This window comes from Caloenas nicobarica, chromosome 5 (genome assembly GCF_036013445.1).
Source record: "Caloenas nicobarica isolate bCalNic1 chromosome 5, bCalNic1.hap1, whole genome shotgun sequence".
NCBI classification, from domain to species: Eukaryota; Metazoa; Chordata; class Aves; order Columbiformes; family Columbidae; genus Caloenas; species Caloenas nicobarica.
This window is the reverse complement of record NC_088249.1, coordinates 54,698,426-54,725,491: the sequence shown is the minus strand read 5'-3', so window position 1 is coordinate 54,725,491 and position 27,066 is coordinate 54,698,426. Positions and strand designations below refer to the sequence as shown.

At 35.9% G+C, this 27,066-nt stretch overlaps 1 protein-coding gene across 11 annotated transcripts in view; it reads right to left on the bottom strand.

Moving 5' to 3' along the window:
• Positions 1–27,066, bottom strand: part of SOX6 (SRY-box transcription factor 6) — a 377,869-nt gene that overhangs the window by 205,522 nt on the left and 145,281 nt on the right. For all 11 annotated transcript variants that reach the window (XM_065635311.1, XM_065635316.1, XM_065635314.1 and 8 more), the window contains one exon: positions 17,381–17,591. In XM_065635311.1, coding sequence (XP_065491383.1) covers positions 17,381–17,591 — 211 coding nt within the window. The remainder of the gene's footprint in view (positions 1–17,380; positions 17,592–27,066) is intronic.

Sequence of the window (27,066 nt, the reverse complement as noted above, 5' to 3'; positions counted from 1 at the left end):
TGGAAAGTGCCACTGTGCCATGCTTCTCTACCCCACAAGGTCATTTCTAAGAAGTAGAGCTAATATCTGAACTGAACTTTTCCTTGAGAACTCTGAATGACTAAGAAACAAACAAACAAGTATCACAGAGTAAATATTTTGGACTATTTTAACCCGCACTGGGTGTTTTTTTATAATACAATCTCAACTAAAAAAGCAGATTAGTATTAAAACTGACAGATTGCACTAATGTAAATATAATTTTAAAGCTATTTAAACATTTTAATCTCATCTCATTCAGATTTCCACATTCGAGCTTCAAATAAGAACCAAATCCACAAGTTTAATAAAAGAAATAATTTAATGTCAGAGTACTTACATATTTTACTGAAAATAAATGTTAAGAAACAGCATGCATAGCTAGAATATTCCTAAAAAATTCAGAAAATGATTAAAAATGACACCAGCATTAATTCATATTTATATTTTGAAATGTTAGCTCTTAAGGATACTTCAGCTCATGTTTTAGTATGCTGCGCTTTTTTTCCTGTAACAGGGCAGTTGTTGGAATTTGTTATAGTGAAGAACAGTAAACATATAAAAATTCCTAACTCATGAGAAAGGCGCAAGTATTTTTAGGAGTTTGAAAAGAACAAATTCTGTTCAGTCTCCATTTTTCGACTAGTAGCTTGAAATGGATCCTATCAGCTAGATAGGAAAGTTCATACATGATCAGTCAACATAACAATTGTATGCAGTGAGAAAGAGCACAAAGGGTTAACATAACCGACTTTGTTCTGTGCCTAATGTCATTTTCAAATATGGTGACTTTGGGTGCCTTTTATTTTGGGTCACGAACATATTAAAAAAAAAAAAAAGTTCCAAATCCTGGTTACTTTTTAGAATACTGGCTTCTGCTATGTCTACTTGAACTTAGAAATGTCTTTTTGATGAAAATGCAAAGATTATTGAAGTGATAAATCACACCCACATCCCCAAACAAACTTGTCTCCTTTTCTCGTCTTTTCTTTTTGCTTGCCTTTTTTTTTTTCCTTTTATTTCTGTTGTCTTTTTCAGGTTTCGTTTTTGTTTTTTTCCTCTGTTCTTTATTCTTTTCCTTTCTGGCATCACATCAGGAAACATGCAGTGGAATAATATCCCACACACTCTTACCAGAGGAAAAGACACATGTATCTCAAAGGATGCAAGCACGCCATGCTACCTTGGTACCTTAAAATGGAATATCCAACTGGTGCTCCATCTGTTAGTTGCAAGACAGCAACAGGTAACCTGTGGTAATATTTTATTACTCATACTAAGTTGTCTTCACTAAGGAGGGTAACTATATTTTTTTCCACTTAAAGAAAATAACCAAGAAATAGTAGGCAAACCTAGTGACTTCTTCAGCTTAGAAATACCTTTTTTGACCTGTAGAAAGATCCTGGTTCGTATTTTAACAATGGGAACCCTCTACAATAAGAGATGTAGAAGAGCTACAAAAAAAACATATCTCAAGATGAGAAACTTGAGCCAGTTTGAAACTAGTGAACACCAAAGGCCAGAACAGCTACTGGCTTGTAAAGAGTGCAATTACAAAAAAAAATTCCCCTGAATCCTCTGTTTTTTATTTATCTGATGCTTACATAATGCTCATATAATTTTAGGTACTGTGGTATGTTACAGACAAAACTAGAGGCCTTCAATTTTTTGAACAGTTTTTATCCTGGTATAATCCCATTAGTGGCCTAATTTTATATGAGCTACAGTAGTATGAACTGATATAGTTTTTATCTAAGAATTTTCTAATGTGTGTTTATCCTATTAAAGATGCTTCACAATTTGTGTTCTATCACTTATTTAAAATGTCACTATATTCTTCATACTTATTTGGAAATACCTATCCATTTTCCATTTATTTGGATATACCTACACAATTTTACCAAGTTCTCCTACCCATTTTTCAAAACAAAGGCAATAATGGAACTGGGGAAAAAAAATTACATAATGATAGTAAAAGTATAGCACTTATTATCTTCTCATGCCCTGACAACTGACTCCTCCAGCAGGAAAAATGCTCAGTAGTTTTAATTTCTCAGCACAGGCATATCTGCATTTCTAACAAAGGTAAAACTTCTAGAGAATGATTTTGAGCTTTCCTTGAAGAAGGACTCATATGTTAAGGTCTAAATGTCTAATCAAGATAGCAAATTTTAGATATTTTTCATCACATGAAATTATTGCATTCTAAGACAGATGTGATTCTAAGTAAGAATCTCCAGCAGCACTCATCTAATATCATTATGTACTGGCAAAAATGTTTTTGTTTGTACCCACATAAAAGGGAAAGAAAAGCACATTGCTTATTACTATCTTCTGAATTGTTTAAGAGGATTTTTAAGATACAAGTTAAAAGAATTTCATAATTTCAATTTCTCCTTTTCATTTAATAGTAGACATTCATTAGGACCCACACACTGTAATAAATTATAATAATTTCAAACAAGAATTAAATTACTAGGTACCTAGTGAAAGAGCCATTTTTTCTTAGGTACCCTGTAATCTAACTGTCAGATTTAAAATCTATTCCCAATCAACTCTTCACAACATTCACATTTATTCATCTATGCTAAATTAATAAAAGGTGTGAATAATACTGACAAAATTGATCATTATTGTTCATGGAGATTTAGAAAATTATAAGGTAATCTAAAATATAAAAGGAATTGAGGGAAACTATTACGGTTCTTATAAATAAATTCATCCTTTCATATTTTTTTTTTAAATCAGGAAAAATCTTCAACAAGAATTTATTTAGATTGACTAGTAAAGCTATTTAATAAATTGCACATTTAGAATATAACTACTTTTTTATTTCAAAAACTATTAAAAGTCGATGATGACTCTAATGCAACATGATAGTTCACCCAAAATCTTAAAAAGTAATGCTGAAATCCCCAAAATGCTACCTAATGAAAGACCGAATACAAATTCTTTGTAGGTCGAGCCGAGGACATGCTAAGCTCCTTCCATGAGATCCTGAGTGAGCTCAGGTAACACGGAAGTGAGTGAGAACTGAGGTCACTTGGAATTTCTTGGAATTCAGATCTGACTGAGTACAGCAACTCTGAGAAACAGGGTGAGCATCTTCCCCCTTTATCTAAGTAAACAGATATAAAAGGGGACGGCATTCTCCAAGGAATTAAAGGTGTTACACAATCATCTTTCTTTATTTACAGATTTATCAGCGAGCAGAAGTAACCACTGGATATGATTACAGCTCTACATAAAACCAAAGGCAATGTCTATATTAGACTATCCTGTCCTTTGCACATTTGCAGCAATTCCTACCATCTAACCTCACTGACCCTCTCCCCCCTAAACGGGGATCCCTGCAGATAAAGTAAAGCATGTCAACATCTGTTCCCATTCACACCGATTTTAATTTACAAAAAGAGCTTTGCTATTTTCAGAGCAGGCTCCAGAGCACAATGACAGATTTAAGGCCTTTAATGGGGTTGCGTTTTGAGTGTGTCAGCGTTTCATACTCACCAGGACTTGATTCTAAGGGGCTGCACCAAAGGAGGCTGCCGGGGGGTAACAGAGCCACTGCAAGGGTGTTCTCCTCACTACCGCACTATTTACCTATAAACCAGCTGATAACGTTTTAGTGTCTTTAACAAACCTCTGTGTTTGCTGCTTTGACCAGAAGTCAGAGCTCCGGAGCACCGGTGATCTGATGCCTTCTCTTCCCATTTTCACTCTGTGAATTCCTGTCACCACTACACACCTTTCTAAAACTCTGCGTGTATTACTGGGGGTACATTTCCCAAACTGCTTTCTCATGACACAGCTGTCTTCTTACCGACTTTTGAACCCACTGATTTTTGTAAAAGCAGAGCAAAGCCAAAGCTTTGTGTCTCTTTTGGATTTTGTTTTGGATTTTTTTTTAACAGTCTTGGGTCTCTGCTGTCCTGACACATTACAAATTTCTCAATAACTAACCGTCATTTTTCTAAAGATCTTTTAACTAGAATTTATTCATAGATTGCCCTTGTAAATCTAAAGAACTTACTCATCCTGCTAGAAAGTGCCAGAACATGCAGACTGTGAAGATCACAGTTGTGCAAAAATGATTCACAAAGTTTCAGGGAATTCATAGTGACTGAAAATATTTTTTTCCGTCTCCTCAAGAGGGTTTAGTTGTTTTTTGGTTTTTTTCTTTTAAGATATACAATACGAAGAACAACTTGGAGAAACAATGCACAAGTTGTGTTGTAATCACATAACAGCTAAGACAGGAGCAGCTGAGCAGAAGGAAGATGGGCAGTGGAATGCCATACAGTAATCAGCACTGTTGACTAATCAGAATTTGAGACACTAGAAGGTAATAAGGGTATTATAAAGAATGGCTTACTGAAGGAGCAGCTGTTTATGTGTAGCTCACTGTTTAAATGAGTTCCACTAGATTGCCACGGTATGTTTTGGTAAAAATGTTTTACTCAAAAAAAAGGGAAAAAAAACCCCAACACACCACGAAAAGCAAGCACAAGGGATGGATGGATTAAATATCTGGATATCATGACAGTAACAGCAGCAGTTATCTAGGCACCAGGGACTTCTAAAAACTGACATAAATTCAGTGGCCCTGGAAGTTACAAAAGAATATTCATTACTTAGGCAAAGCCTAAATGTCATCTTTGTTAGCCTCCACCACCGAGTGTTGTTGCCATGGGCACAAGAGCAGAGGTGGTTATGAAGGGTAATAGACAAAGAGGAAAAAACCAAGTGAAAGTATAACTAAAAACAACTACAGAGCCATTTTGAGACATTTATATTTGCACCGGCAGCCAATAAACACAATAAATAAATTCAACCTAATTTACAAGTTTAATATCCCTCCACGCAAGCACAATAATAAAATAGTTCTATGATCTCAACTAGGAAAATCTAATTAAATACTGTAAAATGACCAAAAATAGAAACAATATTCAAAATTGCACCAGTGGAAGCCACAACTTGCTGCAATTCTCGGACAATAATCATGTTGTTCAAACCTATGTGCCATAGAGTTGTTCAACAGTTTTTGTTTGCTTGTTTGCTTTCAGAAACCAACTTACAGTTTTGTTCTTAAAAATATCTTTGCACTGTTGGGAGCAGGAAGGAGACTGCCTAATAGTAGTGGAAATTTATCATAATCCATTATTTAAAATATTCTACTCTGGACAGCAAGGGCTTTAAAAGCAGCCAGCAAGCAGTGGAAACTCTGGTATCTTTTGTAACAGTTCACATGTCAAACTGGCAAAGTGCCCACAGTGTACGGCAGAAAAATCTATTTAATGTCTGCCCCACAAGGCGACATGAGGCTTGATTGGCAGAAAGCAGAGAGTGGCTTTTGATCATGTGTCCTAACAAGCAGTTCCAGCTCCTGTCTCTTCGGCTGAACGGCTCCACATTACCTATTCAAACAGAAGTGACAGGCCACTGCACTACTCTTTGGCTCTAGTCTCACGCAGTGGGAGCTATGCTGGAGACAGAGCCACTGATTAAATATATCACTTTTTCAAGACAAGCAGGTTGTCTGAATCAAAGTTGGACAGAATAGACTCAACATTATTAAAAGAGGATATAAAACTGGAGTTGAGTGATGTTAGGCCAGTTCGTACAGCCTCAGGGATTCACAGACTGACAAGGGGAATAAGGAACAGCAGAACTCATAAAGCAGGGTCAGAAATTAGCTGTGACACCTTGGCCATTTTCCCATCACGTCAGAGCCACTGTGTTTCAAATCCTGTAGTCTCTTTTTTGGCCTTTTTTTTAATGATTTTGTGTGCGTGGAGGGGGAGGGAGAACATACAAATCGTTAATCACTGAAAGTTGTAAATTGCAGTTTTACAATAAAAGATAAAATATTAGCCACATTTTGCCACCTAATATACAGTGTTCTCTAATTAGATTGGGGCTCTTTCCTTATATTCTCACCAGCCAAATTATGGTCATCAAATAATTTGTTGATACAGCACTAGTTACTCTTGCTCTAAGGAATAACTGAAAGCTGGGGAAAATCACTGAATAGAGATGCTTATTACATTGCCTTGTTCCTTCATTAACAAATTAGTTTGATTTTTGAGGTTGTACGTCTGGCCACTCTCTGTTGTGTTATCTGATACGCAGGCACAGAAAGGCAATAGACATGACACATTACCTAGTCATTATATAAGAGAAACAACAGATACACTGAAACTTGGAGGAACCAACCCTCCAACTAAATTTTAATTTCAAGTATAACTGCAGATATAACCAAACCTATTAATGAAGCTGCAACAACCTCATTTAAACAGCTAAAACCGAAAAACAGTCCACAGAGGAAACAGAAACTGAAGCAAAGGAAGCTTATTTTACTTAGTGGAGTATTTGCATACCAGATCTATAAAATTACTTCTGAGCTATTCAAAGTTCTGTAAAAAAATGTTAAAATTACGACACAAAATCTAGACAGACTTTTTTCAGAACTACTCCTGCAGTAATTTCATTGAAATTAATAGTCACCTCAGGAATAAACTTGGTTCAATATTTATTTTTCACTATGGCAAGTTCTTCTGACATTTTAACAAACCTCTGCCCGATGTGTTAGTTTTTGTTTCACTGTAAATATTTAAAAGTAATCGGCTTGTTACATATTTAAGATATGATAAAGACTGCTAAGACCTCTACTGAGAACCAGAGCCGTTTTAAACATTGGAAATGCAGGTAAATTTGAAGACAGAGTAGAAAGAGCAGAATCCTGTCCTCATGCATATCCCCTACACATAGAGCAGAGCTGTAAATGCAAACAGAATTCAGGCTTAAGGTGGTGTTAGACTAACAAGAAATTCACTATGGAGCTCTCAGTGGTTTTGGTGCCACTGCAGGCTCTCCAGACTGTGTTCAGAGTTCCTCCAGATGAGTGAAAGAGCCTGCTTGCTTCAACATTTTCAAACAAATCAAAGACGGAAGAGTATTCAAGATGGGTTTTTTTAGGTTCAGTGAAGATCATGATTCACCGTAGAAGGTGATGTCACATCAAGTTCTTTAAGAAATGTGAGCAGGCAGCAGCGCATTATAGTTTCATGCTGAAATACGGCAAATGGTTATGTAAAGCATTAAGTAAAACAGTTAACAAAAAGGAAGATGAAAATAAACAGGCATTCATACGTAGGGCACTCTGCCCAGGAACTCTGGCCACCTATGTAAGTAAAACTAAAAATACATTATGATTAATAAAAGAAAACAGCTATTAGATACATTCCAAAATGCTAGGCTGTAGAACAAGACATTTTGGCACAGTTTTACTTATTGGCAGCCCATGTGAAAGACCAACCCAAGACTGCAACAGAGTGGCTGCTGCTAGTCAGGACGGAGCAATGCTAACAGGAGATGTTTGCACAGCACTTGCCCTCACAACTATATTTAACAAGGGCTATTGCACTCTTTTTTGAAAATCACAATCTAAACTCTACAGAAACACCACAGCTTCTTTATGTTATAAAAGTAATAAAGAACAGGGGGGATTTTGACACATTAGCAACTATTAACTCTTGCTTCATTTTGGAGATCAACACACCAACGAGTAAATAAGGAAGAAGCCTGGCTACTAATGGAAATTAGAAGGATTCATCACAACGCAAAATACACTAATGAAGCACAGAAACATGTAGTTCAGAATACTGAATTATGTTTTGTTCCTGGTTTTCACTTTGCATTCATCAGCTATGCACTGGGAAGCAAGAGCACACGCACAGGGCTAAAACCCAAATTATACAGATGAATATGACTCAGAAAGGGCTTGTGCATACTACTGTTGAAGTTCATAATAAAGCCCTTCTTGGCTTGAAATGTACCAGATCAGTCCCACAGTGCAGAACTAGAGGCCTTAAAATAAACCATATTTGAGACCACACCTGGGGTTCTGTGTCCAGTTCTGGGCTCCCCAGTACAAGGCAGACATGGGAATACTGGAAAGAGTCCAGCAATGGGACACGAGACAACTGAGTAGAACATCTCTCATACAAAGTGGGGCTGAGAGAGCCATGACTGTTTAGCCTGGTAAAGAGGAGGCTCCAGGGGATAATATATAAATATCTGACAGTGGGAGTAAAGACGACAGACCCACACTCTTCTCAGTGGTGCCCAGAGACAGGCCCAGTGCCAAAGGACACAAATGGGACATCAAGAAATTGCCTTGAAACCTCAGAAAAACCTTCATTATTGCGAGGATGTCCAAGCGCGGAACAGGTTCTGGAGTTTCCATCCTTGGAGATACTCAAAAACTGATGGGACACAGGCCTGAGCAACCTGTTCTGGGCAATACTGCTCTGAGCAGGTGGGTTGGATGAGATGATCGCATGCGGTGCCTTCCCACCTCAGCCACTCTGGGATTCTCTGGCTCTATGAAACCGACAGCAAACTGAGTGCAGGAGAACACAGACAGATTGTCACTGAAGTAAACACAGTAAGGCTCTTTCTTGTATTGGCTTATATACTTGAAAGAAGAAAGTTGCTTTTCATTATGACATCCTAAATTTTATGATACTGAACAGAGCGGTTCTTTGTAAAACGGATAAATTAAAAATTCAATTTCTTCCTTCAGATCATAAAACACTCTAGGAGATTTCCAAATTCTTTAAGCTCAAATTCTACCCACTACAAATTTCAGGGAAAATAAAAATGCCTAAAAAATACTTAATAAAGTAGTATTCTAAAAAGAAAAAATGAACTATATTTTTCATTAATTCTTATTTGTATTTAATAATACACAAAAGCAATACTGATGTTGAATGTATTTAGTCTCCTTAACATAATATTTATTTGGGGTTAATTAGCACGGCTGAAGACTAATCTTAATAATTGTTTGTTGTTTCCACTGGAGGCAGGTTTCCCTCATGAAAGAAGTGGCATCTTGGAGTTTCAGACTCAAACACTGAGGGTGAGAGTAGCTGCTCTCTCCATTCGAAAAACAAGGCAGCCCGAGCTCCCGCAGCCGGGCAGCAAATGGCTCCTTCTCTCTTGTGGCAACCAAATAAAGTTGTCAAAATTATTTTTAAGTAATGATAAGGTATCTAAACCAAATACTATCTAGAAAAATAAGGAATATATCAGCATTTAAAATGTATACGCTGCTGAGCATTTTTACTGTCATTTCTTTAAGAAAAGCAGATCTAATTAGCTGTACCTCTAAAGTGCGTACCTAGCATTTTTATTATGTATTATAACATTTTGCTTAGAGTTGACATTTTTATTCTGACAAGCACTGTCTGGAGAGCTCTCAATAAATAATACATTTACAGTTTTCAGTAAATAAGCACTGGACACAAATCGTTATCCTTACTTACAGCTGCCCCTCTCTAATAGTGCTTTTACAAGTAAGGTGACTATTCAGTCTAATGCAATACTCTCAGTGCTGGAAAGATATTTTCATTCATTACCCCAGTCACAAGCACTTAAAGCACTTTTAGGCCCTGTTGCAAAACAGCAGGAATGGCAAAGCAAATAAAACCAACTAAAACTAAAGTTCATCACCAAAGAAATCTGAGGTCATTCACCCTACAGAACTTGGAAAATACAATGGCGTACAAGATCGGCCACATTCAAGCCCTTCTTTCCCTCGTATTTTTATATTGATATTAGCAATTTCAGGAGGGAAACTATTGCAGTCTAGTCCCTATTATTAACCCGATGACTACAAAATGTATTTCAATCTGATCTGATCATCACGTTGTTTACGTCACAGTACATCAGAAACCAACGAAGTCTGAGTTTGTTTTTCTGCTACCAACTGAAACAACTCTCCATATTTTTACAGCTATTTACTCACATTCTTGAGCACAGAGACCAGTGTCTGTTTTACCCATTCATACCGAACTTGCATTTCTTACTGCTGTAAGTAAAAAGCTGTTGGTTTAGACATACTTTTTTAATATTAATAATACTTTTATAATACTAATAACATACAAATAGTATAGAGATAGCAGATCTTATATTATGTCTAAAAAGAAGACAAAAATATAGAGGAGCGTAGTGCAGAAAATTGTATCAAATGGAAGCAGGTAGACAATCTATCACGCAGTAAAAATTAAATGAAATTGTATCCAGCAGTGGACAATATCAGAATTGAGAGGTGCAGTGGGATTAAAGAAAAAGATGAGATGACCCATGAAGGTAAGACATTGGAAAACAATAGTCACTGGGGAGGAACTGGTTGCAATGGTCAGCAGGTGTTGGCTTTGTGAAGATTTCAGCCTGTTTCAGTTTCATCTGTCCCTGCCTACAGCTCAAGTTCAGAGACAATGAGGAAAAGCTGAAAGCTCATTTGTTCTCATGAAAAGGATTTTACTAATCTCAACTATTCAGGGCTGAATAAAAACATTTCCTTGCTGTAATGCAAGCATCTCAAAATGGTGAAAGTAAGCATCTATCCAAAAATACTTTAAAGAGTTATAGCTAGAAGGGATGTCCCAGTCTTCAGAATTGAGACCTGAATTTCAGACTCTCCCCACATGAGGATTCGAGCTACGATCAACTTGGTTTATTAACAAAAGCAACGATTTTGTAGAGATGCAGAGGTACAAAGCTTCAACAAGAAAAACACCTGCACTGGGAAACAGAACCTCCAGAAAAGAATAAGCTGCATAAAATTCCATAGATCCCACATCTAGGTAACTGCCTGATAGTAATTCAAGGTGTATTTTCACCTGACAGGTCCTCATGTGGCTATTTCTGTTCAATTGCCAGCAAATCTTATTATGAAAACTGCTACCATCATACTTACCACATCATTGTGTAATCCTGAATTAGAGCTCAGAACTGAAGGGACATGAAAACCTTTTAGCAAAAAAGATGGTCTCCATGATCCGTTGACTTATTCATATAGATCTCATTCTTCATGATACCTTTGTAAAAACTTGTACTGTTTCCCATTTCTGTGCCATGAACAAACTTCAGAACAAAGAAAACTGAAAGGAAACTTTCAAATGTAGCATGAGACATACTGAGAAGCGCTGAAGAGTTACCACACTGTAATCCACACAGAACCTGTGAGTAATGACTAGCTGCTCAAATATTACAACACTGGACAAGATTGTAGTGTAGACAGCCAGATAATAAATGCAAACATAAGATGGAAAGATGACAACATGTGCCAGTTTCTTAAATAGAAATTGTGAGATAGCATTTAATCCAAAAATATATATTGCATTCCAAAATCCAAAACATATATTGCATTCTAGGTGTCATTAAAACAAGTTTATTAAAGTTATTATATTTGTGCTTCAGACAAGAATGAATTTTTGATAGAAAAATCAACTACATTAAAGAAACTAGGCTGCATCTTCTTTTAGTTACCAAGAAAATAACCCTAGAAACCACTTGCTTTGTGGCAATGTTCCTAAAAAGTCCTAAATTATTTTAATTGAACACATGAAGACATAAGAATTCACCGTACATTTCAACAAGTGAACTACTAGAAATTCTATGATCTAGAAAACTTCTCTAAATAGAAGAATACATTTTTCTAAAGCAGCAACAAATTGCAAGAAAAAGGAATGACCATGGGATTTTACCTAGATCATTGGATGAAAGAGATATAGTGAGTTGCATTTAATTATATGGTAAAGAGGTAAGTTATTCGAGAAGGTTTAGGAAAATGCATCTCATATCTCTCCTCTAATTTGATCTGAGTCATCTATTTATTGTGTGGACTTTTGGGCTTTTGTGTGTTTATTTTGGAAGCATGTTTGGAACTTAGCAGAACAATTCCTCAGCCTAGACACTGCCATACACAGCTTCTAACAAAAAGTAAGTAAAAGATATGTATTAAATTAACTATACACATAACTGATCTTGAATTTGCTTACCAAAACTCATTTTTGAGAAGAAGAAAAGGGAAACACAATGAGAGTCGTACCTAGCAGATGTGGCACGGTTTTTCAAAGATGATGAAAGGATTTTGAAATAGGTGAGTTTTTTCACAAAGAGCTTGTGTCTAGCTGAGAGGAACCCCAGTTACCATTTACAAATTCTATAGCTATCACAAAAGACAGAACAGTAATACTAAGTAATTTTTAACAATTAGTTTGGATACTCCTAATACCAAATCCCAGAAACATTTTTAAAGTCTTGAAAGATAATACAATATCTATAGCCATCAAGAAAACTGTAGAATAAAAAACAGGGGTCTGTAAAAGCCAAGTGTCTTAGGACAACCAGGAATCATGCATTCATCAGCAAAAAGTATGGGTACAGAGCACACCACAAGATAGATAACTTCAATTACATCTCAGTAAAACTTCTGAAAAACATTCAGAAATATTCATTGACCACAGATGATCAGTAGTTCACTTCTAGACCTGACCCACAAAAGAGAACTCTTAACATGTAAGGTCCTCAAAGGTTGTGCTTAAAACTATACCAGAGAAAAAGTGTATATGCCTCAACTCTGTTTGTTTTCAGCTGTGGGCAGCTAAAAACAAATAATACAAAACCAAAACTCTCCAGTCATTTAATACAATATAGTACATACAGATTCGCTAAAAAAAAAAAAAAAAAAAAACACAACAACAACAACAAAACTGCATAACATTACAACCAAAATGGTTTACCAGAGTCCATTTATAAAACACAGTATGCGAAAGCTTAAGTTTCTTTATTTCCCAGTGAAGTCAACATTTGTGTGTGCAATAGTTCAGTGTACTGTCCTTACCAGCTTGAAAGAAAATTTTATAGGGGAAGAGTTAATCTATTTTAAGGCAATATAAAAGAAAGCCTTCAATTATTATTAACTAATGAAGCTGAAGAAGATAAACCAACAAAATATAAAATCAGAAAAACTAGCACTACCCAGTAGCGTAGTAAGATTTTCCCTATGGCATATAAAATGAATAATACATGTGTATCCTTAATTTTTAATTTAGATATCTTTAGACATACTACATATCACTATGAGTTACATATATCCACCCATAGAGATAGAGAGTACAAACAGGTGCACATGACAGAGAATAGATGGAAATTTATGAATATACTACTCTTTATATAGATGTTCATTATTCCAACATGCATACATAAAAATCTTTGATCTCTGAATGTTCAACTATGGCCTTCAAGGAGGAAACAAGAATGGGAAGCAGTATATAAAAAGCTTGTGCTAGATTTCTGAACTGCGCTTGGCTGAAAAATGATACTGTATACATCGCTGAGAATCAAGGTCAAAAGTGAATTAGGAATCCAGGACCTGAGTAATGAGGGCTTAGCACTTAGCAGAAATGGCATGCCCAGTTTCCAGCTCAGAAGTGCCAGCTGACCTGCCAACCTAGCATTCCAGATCTGAAAGGGGGAAATCTGCTCTCCTAGCTACAGACAAGATGTGTACTACTAATTATTGCTCCTAGAGGCTTATGATGAAGTACAGTAGAATAGTTGTCTAGAAGCCAATTCTCAGCCTAGAATTCAGGCGGCCCAGGCGATGTAAATCTGTCTCACAAAAGCAATAATGTGAAAGAAAGGTCTTTTACTGGAGGGGGATAGAAAGGGAAATAAGCAGTCTGATCATACTACCTAACACAAACACTTCATTTGAACTGTAAAGAGATTTAATACTTGATTGTACTGGAGGATACTTCCACAGGGAAAAAAAAAAAAAAAGCCAGTAAAACAATACTTCTGCTCATAGAAAAACTAAGAAGATGAATATATTGAAGTTATCCAAGAAGCCCTAGAGTCTAGAGTTGTTGATTAAATTAGACACCTGTTCATTTCTGACCTCTTCTGTCTTATGAGAACACATGTCAGCAAAGTCTTTACATACTCAAATTAACTCTAAATATTTGTAGCATTCTTCCCTTCCCCTCCCCCCCAGTTACAATTTTCTCATCAGTTTTCTCATTTCCAAATCATTACAAATTAAGACACAGGAATGCCTCAGTGTGCAAAGTATGCAAATATTAGACCACAAAGTCAAAAAATGTTGTTTATCCTGCGAACCTGGTAATGTTTTTCAAACTACAAATAATACTTAAAACATACCTAAGATATAATCAGTCCTGCATGAGGTGTGCATGTTCTCAGTATTATACACAAGACATGACACTGGCCGAAGTGTTATTATTAAAGAGAGATTAAAACAGCTGTACATTATGCTGAAGCACTCACTCTTTCCTTTACAAACAGACGGTCCTGGATTACAAGCAGCACTTGACCATTTAAATCACTACAACAACCAGATTTAACCAGCTGGGCCATATTCTCTTAGGCAATGCCTGTTGACCTCCTCAGTCACAGCTGCTCAGATGAAATTCTCATTAGACAACTTATTTTCAGAAGCCAAAGGACACTGATTAAATACATCTATTTAGGCACGATAAAGTATTTCAGTATCTATTTCTTTCCGAATGTGATGAGGTACAATGGAGACCACAAGTAGTATACGCAAGCATAACAGACACCTAAGGTATACCACAAAATATTTAAGTATTTGATACCAGCAACTCATATTACTCGAATCCAGATCCTATAGATGGACTAGAAAGTTACTATAATAGCATTAAAAGAGACTTCTTGTTGTACTCACAGACTTGCAGCAGATGACTGCAGTTCTTGGGTTCTTTATTCAACTTCTAACTCTACAATTAATTTGACCTATGACTGTACGTTAGCCCAGTTCCCACAGCTATATCAACGGCCATGGAGCTCCTCCCTATAAAAATTGCTGACATGTACTATTAATTTAGTTGAAGGAGTCATGCAATATTTCAAGCCCCACAGATTTTACACAGTAGAATACAGCAGAAATACGTGTCTTTTCCCTATTACTTTCATTAGAGCTATTATATTATTCTATCTATTTGTTCCCAAAATCAGCAGGTGTTTTTCACTTTGGGTAAGCAATTTTGTGACAGATCAGGACTTACTACACAGAGAGCTCCTCAACAGCATTGGCTGCGTACTATTTTAAGAAAAGAACTCCACAGAAACCTATTTTAAATGTCAGATGTTAAAGAACATCATGTATGGTACATGTGTGATTAGGCTATTAATTAGGTCGTTTATAAGAGACTATAAGATGGCAAAACATTTTCACAATCTCAGACCTAATTTCTCCAACTGACTCTGCACTGAGTCAGTTGCAGCACCCACAGCCACAACAAAGATCAGAGTCTTAAAATAGTAAATATTTTTTAAATGTTATTTTATTCCAGTCAAACAACTATGGAGAGTTTACTTCTTTTTAATTCAGAGAAACCTCTGAATACTGAAATATCTATTCAAATCTATCAGAAGAATTTTGGTGCTTCTAGTCTACCCAGAAGTTCAAAACCATTGAACTTCCTAAACGTAACATCCTAAAGAATTTCTAGTCTATTAATGATTTTTCTGTGTTAGTCATATATGGTACCAGTCAGATGTTCATTAATTATTTTCTGTAAAGTGGAAGAGACCTTTTTTTCTACAGAAAATGCTGGATGGATTGAAAAGAACTTAACATGAAGACACAGTCAATTACCTTTGAACTTACAGGCAGACTTTGGAATAGTTTTCCAGTATAACGTGATTCATAAAAGGCAAGATTATTTTATAGATCAGAAATGACCTTCATTTCACAGCTGGCGAGAACACCTAGCATGGAAGGCTCACACTCAGTGAGAGGGATCTCTGCTGTGCACATACTTCTCTTAAATCAACTAGTGTATACTAATACAGAGGAATTGCAGAAAATTCTTGAGAATTCATCCAAAAATAAGCTATGAAATGCTTGAATCCTTACAGTAAGATACTATGCTTAAACTTTTTGATGCACATTTTTATTAGCACACCATTCAGTATACTCCTGGAAAAATCTTATTTCTGGTGTCACTATAATCAACAGCAACTTGCATACTCCCGCAGCAAAGTATGAGCCAAGACCTTTGATTAGCATGGAGTGTCGAACGACTGTTACTGACTGTAAAAAAACAACTTTGCCAAAGTAACATTTAAAATAGTTTTCCTAGTCTAACCACCAAATCTAAGAAAGCAATTTTTAAAAGAGTGATCTTTACAGCTGAAAACAGACAGATGGTAGTAAAGAATCTGGGACACTCTCTCTTTAGAGATGTTTCACCAGCTTCAGAAAGGACACCTATAGAACACATTTATCTATGTGCTGGCATTTCACAATTACACCAAGAATTCCGAAAGCCTGCTTCCATCCCTACATGATTTCATCCCACATTTAAAAATATTATTGTATCAGCACCAGTCTTAATTGAAATCTACATTGCTACATGGAGCCAAGGGATCCTAATGTTCAGTATCTGAAGTGCACTGTGACCATACCATGAAACTGAGGAGGTAAAATCATTCTGAACTCATTCATATTTCAAAGAAAAAAGAAATCACAAAGTTCTACTGCCTTGTAGTTCTACTATGACACAAATATTCTTCCTGGGTTATTTTTAATGCCAGAAAACAACACTGGTAAAATAACTAGCAGAATCTACACAGATGCCCCTCCTCCTCTTTGTTTCAGAGCCTTCTGGTCCCACATCTTCCCTAGTTCAAACTCAAGTATGAGCGCATAGACTAGAAGATGTTGTTGCAGAAGCAACCAAGATTTAATCCTACTTGACATGAGCAAAGACTTTCCTGGTGCACTCTGACCATGTGCACAAATATACTGATAAACTCATTCTCTAATTCTGTTTAGTTCCTGTCAAGGACAAAAATCTTAGCAGAGGCGATGAGAATCTCTGAATAAGGACTGAATAGATAAACCGTGTTAGAGCTCAAAGATCTGTCCTCATTTTTACCTCTCTATTTCAACACTTGTAACAGTATCTGAGCAAACTGTAAAAAAATTATTTCTTTAGCCACATTTCTAGATATACTGGGCAGAATGAGGTACTCTTTACACTTAAAACTTTTTCCCTTTCTCCTAGACTCAGATGCTGGGTCATTAAGGTGGTGAAAGATGATAGTTTCCAAGGCAAAACAAACCACCTCATGCTTTATTCATTCTAATTGTTTAAAACAAATATTTATCTTTTAAAATAAAAAGAACAAATACCACTGAAGAATATCCCTCACAACTCTACAACCAGTTAAGAATTCATCATAACCTTTCAAGTAAGAGTTGAGTTTTCACCTAAACCAACATTCTTGCTTTGACTCACAGACAACCAGCACAATTTAGAAAGTTTAGAAACTGTCATATTTGGCTAAAATCTCTAATGAATCTCAAACTACAACTGCCATAGTAAACTGTGAACAACTTTATCCTAGTCTTTGCCAATTATGCAATTTTCTGGCCCTTGATAACCAACACATTCTTTATGCCATAAAAATTGTAGGGTTTGGGGCTGGGGAAACTGGATCGGTCTTATCCAAAACATACCTTCTTGCTCAGTCCTGGTCATTTCTTCTAATTTCTTCTGCTTCAGTGTGTCCACCACATCTGCAAGGCTTCCTTTGCGGCGTTCTGGCGTTCCAAAATTAACACTGGTCATTAGCTCACTGCGGTCACGACCTCCTTCGTCGGGCTTGTTTGGTGAGGTAGAGGTATTTCGGAAGGAATATAGGGAACATAACTTATTACTCTCTGACTCCTGCAAAGAAACAATACAATGTGAAAACATAGGCTATTCTCTTACATCAGAAGGATCTCAAATAGGTGAAAGTTGAAAGCATTATTTATTAGTCTATAATACTAACAAGTCTATATATATCCTGCAGTTTCTAAAATGAGCATTATGAATTGAATTTCTCAGTTTCAGTGCTTCACAAAGGCTCTTTTTTCCTTGAGGCCAGTCCCCTCCATGCTTCTAATGATCATACTTCATGCCTGAGGTACTCCTCATCAAGGATTTTCCTTGTCAGAAACAAGCCACTTCAACACTTTTTCAATAAATGTGTTAAGCTTTTATAGTTTTCCTTAGTTCCTTAAGTAAGGGCAACACATGTAGCACTGAGAGAAAAAATACAGGCAACAATAAATTATTAGTGGATACAACATCAGCTAATGGAAAACAACATAACTTAAAAACTAGAAAAAGAGTTAGGCCAATAATGACTGTGGATCAAGGAATCTACATCACAGTTAAACAAAGCTTACGGTTTTTCTCTACCCATGCTCATTCACTGCTCTTTGAATTAAACTCTTTTCTTAAAGAATGAAGGTTATAATGCTTCTAACATACAAAAGGAAATATTATTTTCCAAGCTAACATAAACAAGAATGAACAAAGGAAACAAGTTTAAGGCAGAACAAGTCATGTATGCTGATATGTAGGTATTGAGACTACACATCTCAGAGAAAGAGTTATATAGTCAAAAAGACAGAAAGAGAAGTAAAAAGGCTTCATCTCCCTTGTCAGTAGAAAACAGATGTATTTGAGCAATAAGTTTAAAAAAAAAAAGGCATCAAAAAGAAACAAGTAATGTCAATTCTCCTAAGTTTTGTGATATCACCCATCATCTCCTTCGTGAACTTCTCTGGCTCAGACTCCTCATTCTCTCAACCACAGATGCAACATTTGCTGCCTCTCTTCTTTCACTCTTTCAGGTAAAAAGAGCACAAATTCTTCAGTTTGCCCTCAAAAACTCAACCACGGGAATTTCTCACACACTTCCCTTTCCAAAATTATTATTCTATTATAATTTTTAATAATACTAGGAGTGCTAAAAAATGGGAGTAAAAAAATATAGAATTTTTTGTTTGTGGTATGCCCGGAAATGTCAGCATGTGTATCGGATGCCATAAAACAGATATTTTTTTAACATTAAAGAGCAACAATAATAGTGTCAATATATTGAAGAATTAAGAGAGAAATTAATAGTTCTATCAAAAATCATTCTCCCAATATGTAGTGTTCCCCAGAAACAATAATATTCCTACTGTTCTATGACCTGAAAATACCCATCTATAAAGAACCGAAGAAACTTGTGTTGGGAAATGTTCCAAGAGAAACAAGGTCTGAAGAAAGATGGACTAGAGAACTGTAACCATCAGCAACATCGGACATAAATCTTTGCCTCAGTCTTGAAAGGATTAAGAAGTAGCTGTGCAATGCAACAGAAGGAGCAACACTAAAAACGAGCAAGTGTGGTTGTGGATTGCATAGAAGGTGGTGCTGACAAATTGTCACAGAATCACAGCAGTTTATGATCAGGACAGCACCACTATTGCCATTGGAGAGGGAAGCACCGTTTGCTAGTGATGTTGAAAACTTATTTATTCACTAAGACAGGAAACTAGAAGAAAATGCTATTGCATCTCAGCACTAGCAGCACCCCTGTCAACATAGGAGGAATGACAGAGGTTTTGTAAGCACAGACAGAAAGAGAGGTTACACGGAACAAAAACTTTACCTTCATTTTTTCATCTATCAAACATTAAAGAATCTTTCATTTCACCCATTTGTGTTGATTAAAGAATCAAACATCACAAAGGATAACAATAGCTTAGACAGACCAGGTGCAGAGCTGAATTTATTTAGTTGCCTTTAGAAAAGGAAGGCTTTCTTATCTTCAATTGTTTCTGAAAACTACTTTGCATTTTTCTTAAAACTTGGTCTAAGCTAAAATGGAAACGAAAAAAGCATCTTCTAATATTTTCCATATTTTTAACTTGTATTTCTATAATACATTTCCTCAATGAAGAGAATAACATACTAATACTGTAGTGTATATACTATAGTGTATAGTGTACGTTAATACTATATAACGTGGCATTTTCACCTCTGAGAAATGCAGTATAAGAGCAACTTATTAATTTTAAGGGAGTTTACTCTCAAGAAAACAACATTCTCTTCCAGTACATGAAGCTTATCCATCAGGTTCAATGCATGGTTTTTCATGCTCTCAGCAAGGAACACTAAACCTATTGTTTAGGCCGGAAACAAGACGATAAGGTTAATCTGTGGAGCAAGTAGAAATGACTGAATGTTCTTCCTCCTGATAACCTATCCTCTCCTCCATCTGGATGAACACATAGTCCAGCACAACTTTCTTTTGATGCTAATGAAGGACGATCAAAGTTCTGCCTCTGTTAGGCAGGACAACCACACTTCATTTTTGTGCCCAAAAGACTGCAACGTCCATAACAAAGATGAGACAAGTTTGAACTCCATGCAAATGATATACATTTATGGAATGGAGGCAGAATGGCAGCCTTTGCAGGAATGAGGATCTGTACAACTAATAGAGTGTTTTGTACTGTCAGTTTTGTGTATAATTAAAATATAGAATAAAAATAGAAGAATAAAAGGTATCCCTAATATTTTTGGTACTGTTTGGCCCTACAGCTATAGTATTGGAGTCACTAAATGGCTAACACATTTGCAGTGTGTTGTCTGAATTGGCACTCTGAGAAACCCAACAAGGATGACTTTTCAAGCCCCATCCTTTTCTGGAATCAGAAATGGTTAAAAAGAGTGGCTGGGGATTGAGCAGGAGAACTGCACAAACTGAAAGGCATTCAAGGGATTAAATGGGTAAATGGAAAAACTGTAGACCAGTCCAGTGTAAATACCTTATCTAATAATAGCAGAACTTAGCTAGAAAAATATAAATCAGCTGCATGTACAATAATCTACAAGAAACAAAAAACATTCCCGTGCATTGTATGATTCTAGATAAATTTGTGAATCATCTACAAATAAAGTGTCGCTAAAATGAACCATTGAAAAGGCTTGAGAACGAATTTTATAGCTATGCAATCAGAATAGATATTTTCATGCCTTTGTATCTGCTGTTGGCAGCTTTCTTTTTCATTCCAACCATACGAACAGGTGATATTGACCTCACATTCATGGCAAACTAGACAGATCAAAAAACACTGGGGCAAGGGAAGCATTTCTGTTCTATTTTCTCTAGAAAGGTGACTCAAGTGTATTTGAAGAGAAGTTGTTACTGCAGTGTTCAGTTTGTTGAAAATCAAATAAAGGTTGCAGAAAATTTATGAAGGATTTTAATTTGTTTGGTGGACCTTATAAACCTTTGCAGACCAATGCATTTCACATTTGTGTTCCAACACCTCATCAACTGCATGGCCAAAAGTGCAACTATCATAGACATCAGATGCAGATCTGGTTATGAAAAATTCATTTGCATTGACATTCACAAGTGGCTTGCAGATACCTTCTTAATGTAACTGGAAATACATCCTTTGGGCACAGGTATCATCTGAAAAGAGACTAGTGGATAACGTGTGTTGTCTGAGAGAAGAGGTGTATCATCTCCACGAGTTGTTTGTCGGTCCTCTTGCTTTAATGCATGAGACACTCTCACTAGAAAATCTGGAGTCCAGAATGGAAAAGGACCACCATGCTCCTCACCATAGAACAAGAAAATAAATTCATGGTTGGGAAAGGGGAACCTGGTTCTTTTGAATAGGGGAGGATTCAATAATGAAAGAGACTCTGTCCTTGAGAAACTTTATGAAGCCACCTTTTACAGAATGAGGAAGCCCCACTTCTTTTGACTGCAAGAGAAGAAAGAAAGGATGCTATTAAAGGTATTTTTCATGCTTTCTCCAAGAGCATGGAAGAAGAGTTAAAGACAAGCAAAATGCCTAGCCAAGATCAACTTAAATGTTTTCATTTTGCAAAGTCCAGCTGCACTGATGAAAATTCTCCATGTAAGTCAACTTTTCTCAGCATAACTGCTAATACTAAGACAACGAACAAGAGAATATGACTGATATGACTGCCCACTTAACTTATTTCAACACTGTCTGGTGCCCAAATTCATCCAGTAGCTACATAATACACAAGACAACTATAACACAACCCTGAATTCTCAGGTTTAAAATTTATGTATTTCTATAAAATGGCACTTTCAGTCTAAACTTGAAATAATATCTTCAGTACATGACAGTCTCTGTGAAAGGGCATTTTTCAATTTGTGCTCTTCTTACTGATTTCAGTGATATCCATGTAAGGAAAGGGGGAAAAGGAAAATATCTTATAATAAGATAAATAGCAAACATTTAGTCTATGGACAAAAGACTTACCACAGAGCACACTCCTTCATCCAACAGTGGTGAAATTCAGCCATAGGAAATCCTACACATTTTTAATCTTCACTGTATTAGAGTTAATTCAGTTTCCAGTCAAGAAATAGAACAATATTGACCTATTAATCAAGTGTCAGCATATTTTACTTCCAATAAGAATGGAGTGCTTAGAAAAGAAGAAATTTAAGAAAAAGCTATGTTTGCAAATTTTTTAATTTGGTCCTAACAGAAAGTGTTAGGTAAAAGGATTGCTTAATACAGATAATAGCAAAGTGGGTTTCTCCTCAGTTTGTTCCAAAATGACACCTGGTGCAGGTTGCTCAGGATCCCACCATACTTTTATTAGACTTATAAAACTATCCTCCCACTTTCACGCTACTACTGAATAATTGTAGAGCTGTTAATGCCTGTACCAGAATACACAAGGGGATTGCACAGGGATTTTTGCCTACCACAATGGTGGCATTTCCAGACTAGCCTGTAATCTGATTGCTTAAGGAACCACATGATGATTTTACACCTTAAGATTTCTTCTGTGCCTTACTGTGTCAGATATAAAAATGTTTTTAGTTGAAGAGGCAGTTATTTGCCAAGATGAGTAAATCAGAAAATCTTACTGCCCAGCAGCTGGAGACAGGAACTCAGTCTGGACTACTATTCCAGCTGCTTACTATTCATCAGGGACAGAACTGAGTCTATTTTTGAAATGCTGGGTTTTAATATCGAGGTAAATAAAGGGCATTTTTTCTGTGTACATTTCCTTGCCAGCCCATTAGCACTGACAACATTTTATTACAGATCATTCAACTCACCGTGCTTAGTGTTTTGACAAAACGTCGCTATTATAACAGATTAAATACCTATACATAGCCATTAAAATTTAAAAATTAGGTTTCAAAGTGAAGAAAATGGTGAAAAATAGATAAAAGCACAAAAGACAGAAAACCAGAAATTAGCAATGCATGAATACTAAATTACTATACATGGTTTACTCAGAGATAGGTAGCCAGTGCATGAAATCACACTTTTATTTATCCCTAAAATATCTACCTATCCCTCTACTCGTATGTCAATAAGAAAACAACATTAAGATTTCCAGTGCAATATGGTAAAAGATTTCCTAGGTCTGTCCTTGGCCTTCCTCCTGTTAGAGGGGCAATGTACTTCTTTAACCAGTCCCAAGTTTGCTTTGGATATGTGTGGTCCACCAACAGTGCCCTGAGCCTCATCAGCTCTCCAGGCTGCCTGGTGCAGACAATGCATGGCCATTCCTTTTAGAGCTGCTGCAAATGGCTCAGAGATAGTTTTGCTAATGGCAGAAACAACTCTGAATAATTACAAACAACGGTTTGATATAAATAAAGAGGGAGATGCTTTGTCACTATATATATATGGTATTTTCTTCACACTCCATAATAATTCCCTTAAAACTCTTACATTGAGATAATACGTATAGGTACTTCAGCATGCCTTTTACACTGAGAAAATGATTTTTTCAGCATGTATATTCACTAAATTTCCCAAGTTACATTCATAAAATTTTTTAAAAAGAGACCTGTTTTGTTTCTGTACAAAGGAAGGAAAATCTTTATACTTTCTTAGATGTTCCTGTTGAAAAGGGGTTGAAAAATAATTATAATTTTCTTGTTAGCATATTTAGATTCCAACAGTTTAAGTAGCTCATTTTCCCATCAGTGATCCCACTAGTTTTAACAGTATAAACGAAGGAATACCGATGTAAGCGATGTAAATAAAGGTATTGAAAGTTGACCCAGTAATTTTCAGATCGGGAAGCTACTGTTTATAGCAATATCTGCAAGGTGACTCACAATCCAACTTGTGTCAACTTTTATGAAGGCCTTTCACTTCCAAAATAGAGCAAACACACACAAAATGACAGTCCTATCAGTGAAAGATTGTAGGCTAAAAATGAGATTCAATATTCTTGCTCCTTCCTCTGAATGATCAAAGTACAATCTATGGGGGTTGCATTTGGGACCTGAAAAGCAACATCTTGGTTAGGGGACTCCACAATCATGAGTGGAGATCTGGATTGGGAGAGATCTTACTTTGAGATCCTCGTAAATGCTAAGGACAGGCGAACAGTCTGGTGAACTGGATTCTCTGGTCGGGAGCCTTAGAAGAGGGGAATGCATGAAGCTGTGGATTTTAATAAAGAAATATCAAAGTTCCTTTATGATGGCATTATGTTTCATGTATGGAGCAGAGATTCTCTCTCAAAGAGAGATACTCTCTGAAGGTGAGAAAAAAGGAAAACTCAGGACTGAAACTGTGGGCTGTACAAAATCAGGGTCACAGTGTTAGTTAGCAATTTAAGAATAACTACTGTCAAGTTTGATTGAAAGTTGACGACTGCGATCCTACTCAATAGCCAGATAGAAGATTTTTTCTGTAAGAGTTCAACTGAAATCACAGGATGAATGGCCAAGAAGTAGAAAGTAAATATTACTAACATAAAATGTGTTAGCTGAATTGCTTATTTCTGTGTGGATGAGGCTTTTCTGTTATAAAGGGATATTTATCTGTCTCTGCATTGAATGGGACACATGTAAACACCCCAGGAAAGTTGGATATCCAGAGTGGTTTTGATTCCAAGTACTAGAGGCATGCTGGCACTTGGAACTAGTGTGGAGTTAACATATAATGAAAGCAAATGTTTACAAAATCATTTCCAATCACTACATTAAATATGGTTTCCCATTTTGAGGAATTTAATTAAATAAAGAGAAATTTAAAATCTAAGTGATTATTTCCAATTCTCATCCAATCAAAAAAAAAAAGTTTTATTAAGACAGATTTGTTTAAATCCAAGCCTTGAGAATGACTGCTATGAGCTATTGAGAGAACATAATTTGTAAAGTCTCAGCAAATGATGCTAGTGGGAGGGCAAATGGCAAGTAATGGAATAAAACCTCAAGACTTTAACTCAGCATTTACTCTGATAAAACTTACATTTCACTGGCTGAATACAACATGTAAAAGGCTTGTAATTTTGTATTTCACCTTTTATACACATCTAAAAACCTGAAGAAACAACAATACAACAGTAAGCACTAGCTCTAACCCAAGAAATAATACACTAAATTAAGGGGGGGGGGGGGGGCGGAAATAAATAAAAAAGACGTAATAATCAGGTATACATGATACAAATATAGCCTTATGAATAAGGTCACTGTAAGACTAGATATCTGTTTGGAAGGAATATGCAGGGACTTTTTGTTCGATGTAAAATATGACCACTTAATTTCAGCAATACCTTCATACTCTGTTGTTGGAGAAAACCAAATTAATCTAGATACACCAGCTTTTGGGTAGAGAGATTCATAGGTTAGAATTTTTCAACTGTGATTTAAACCTTCTCTTTACAAATGAGCAAATCTATGAAAAATGATGACAGGCACTTTGCTCCATTACAGAATAGAAAATCACCTCAAAACTGTTTAATCCAACGACCAATAATTTCTATATGGCAGTCAACTCACAAATGATACACATAAACTCATGTGTGCTTTTGTAAGAGTTAGATGCTAAGGATTTCCTTAATTAAGGAAATTACCAAATACTGTATGTCCTAACTCCCTGTGTTTATGTTTGGCAATAACTCACAATAATATTGAGACTTCATGCCCTTAATGCCCTTATTGAGAAAGTAACAGAAGAATTATTTACAGAATTATTATTTAGACTTATATTTTCATCTAAACTCAAACTGAAGATGTATTGTGATCAGTTCCAGCTGATTATCACTGTTTGCCTTTTTGGTAAATAAAGACACATATTTTGTGATGTATGCTCGTCAGAAGCTGCCAAACAAAACAAGGATTGTGTAGCTTGGATATTCCAGATCACTTTGTATATATCCAACTTCTTCCTATTAGATCGTCATAGTTGTCCAACTTACAACTGGATCTATTGTAAATATCAAAATAAAATTTGTATTTATGCTTTTAGCAATATCAAATGCACATCGAATTCCTTCTCTGTATATAGTTACATGACATGTATTACATGCTTTATGTTTCTCTTTTAGCATTTGCAGAGGAATACATGCAGGAAACCATCCTGCTGCAGAGAGTACTTGTATTTCTTTAAGGTAAACACTGATGAAACATTTGGAAGATTGAAATAAAAACAAGACATTTATGAGACATAAAGGTATCACATAAAACTGTTGTGAATTACAATAACATTGGCTGAATCCCAGAGCAGATAATCCTTATAAACATGCAGGAATGCTGTAAACTGTATATGAATGTCAGTGATACAGTACATTAGGAGATTCATATTACACTTGGTGCTCTGTAAGTCTCAGTCACTGGATTTTTCATGGCCTCAAAGATTAAAATAAATACATGTAGTATCCTTCCTTTCTTCATGATGACATTTTATGTATACAGTTTTATTATGCTGAACAAAGATACCAAAGTCTGTTTTTTCTTGAGCTGTCAAAGTACAAAAGAAATGCAAGAAGTCCTTGCACAGATGTAGTAAAGTGCTGGATTTTATCTTTTGGCAGGTGCTCAATATGCAGCCCACATAATCACATGTTAATGACTGGAGTGTGTTAATCAGCATGCATACCTGATTCCTTCTTGCCCAAGGAAAAAAAATGTAACAATTTAGAGCGTGTTAATGGTTCTACTTTTGAAAAAATTCATGTCAATATACATAAGTGAATTAAAAACTTTTCAGAAATTGCCTTACAAAAAATAGTAAATGTTAAAACAAGAGAAAGAAATAAGATTATCACAGGTTTAGAAAACATAAACTACAGGGCTTTTGGGAAGAATTCAGGTGATGATTAATTCTATTTAAACACAGTTCACCCTAGAATATAGGGAAAGGTTTAAAATAAACAGTGCACTTGGAGAAAAAAAAAATTGTACAGCGTCAAAATGAAAATAATAGAATTATAACAGGAATGCCAAAAAGAACAACTATTTGATTCTTCTTAAAATAAAGTCAATTTTGTATTTCACCACCCCCAGTAGGCACATTATCCTGCAAACTTTTAGGGAATTGTCGTATTATTTTTAATATGAAAT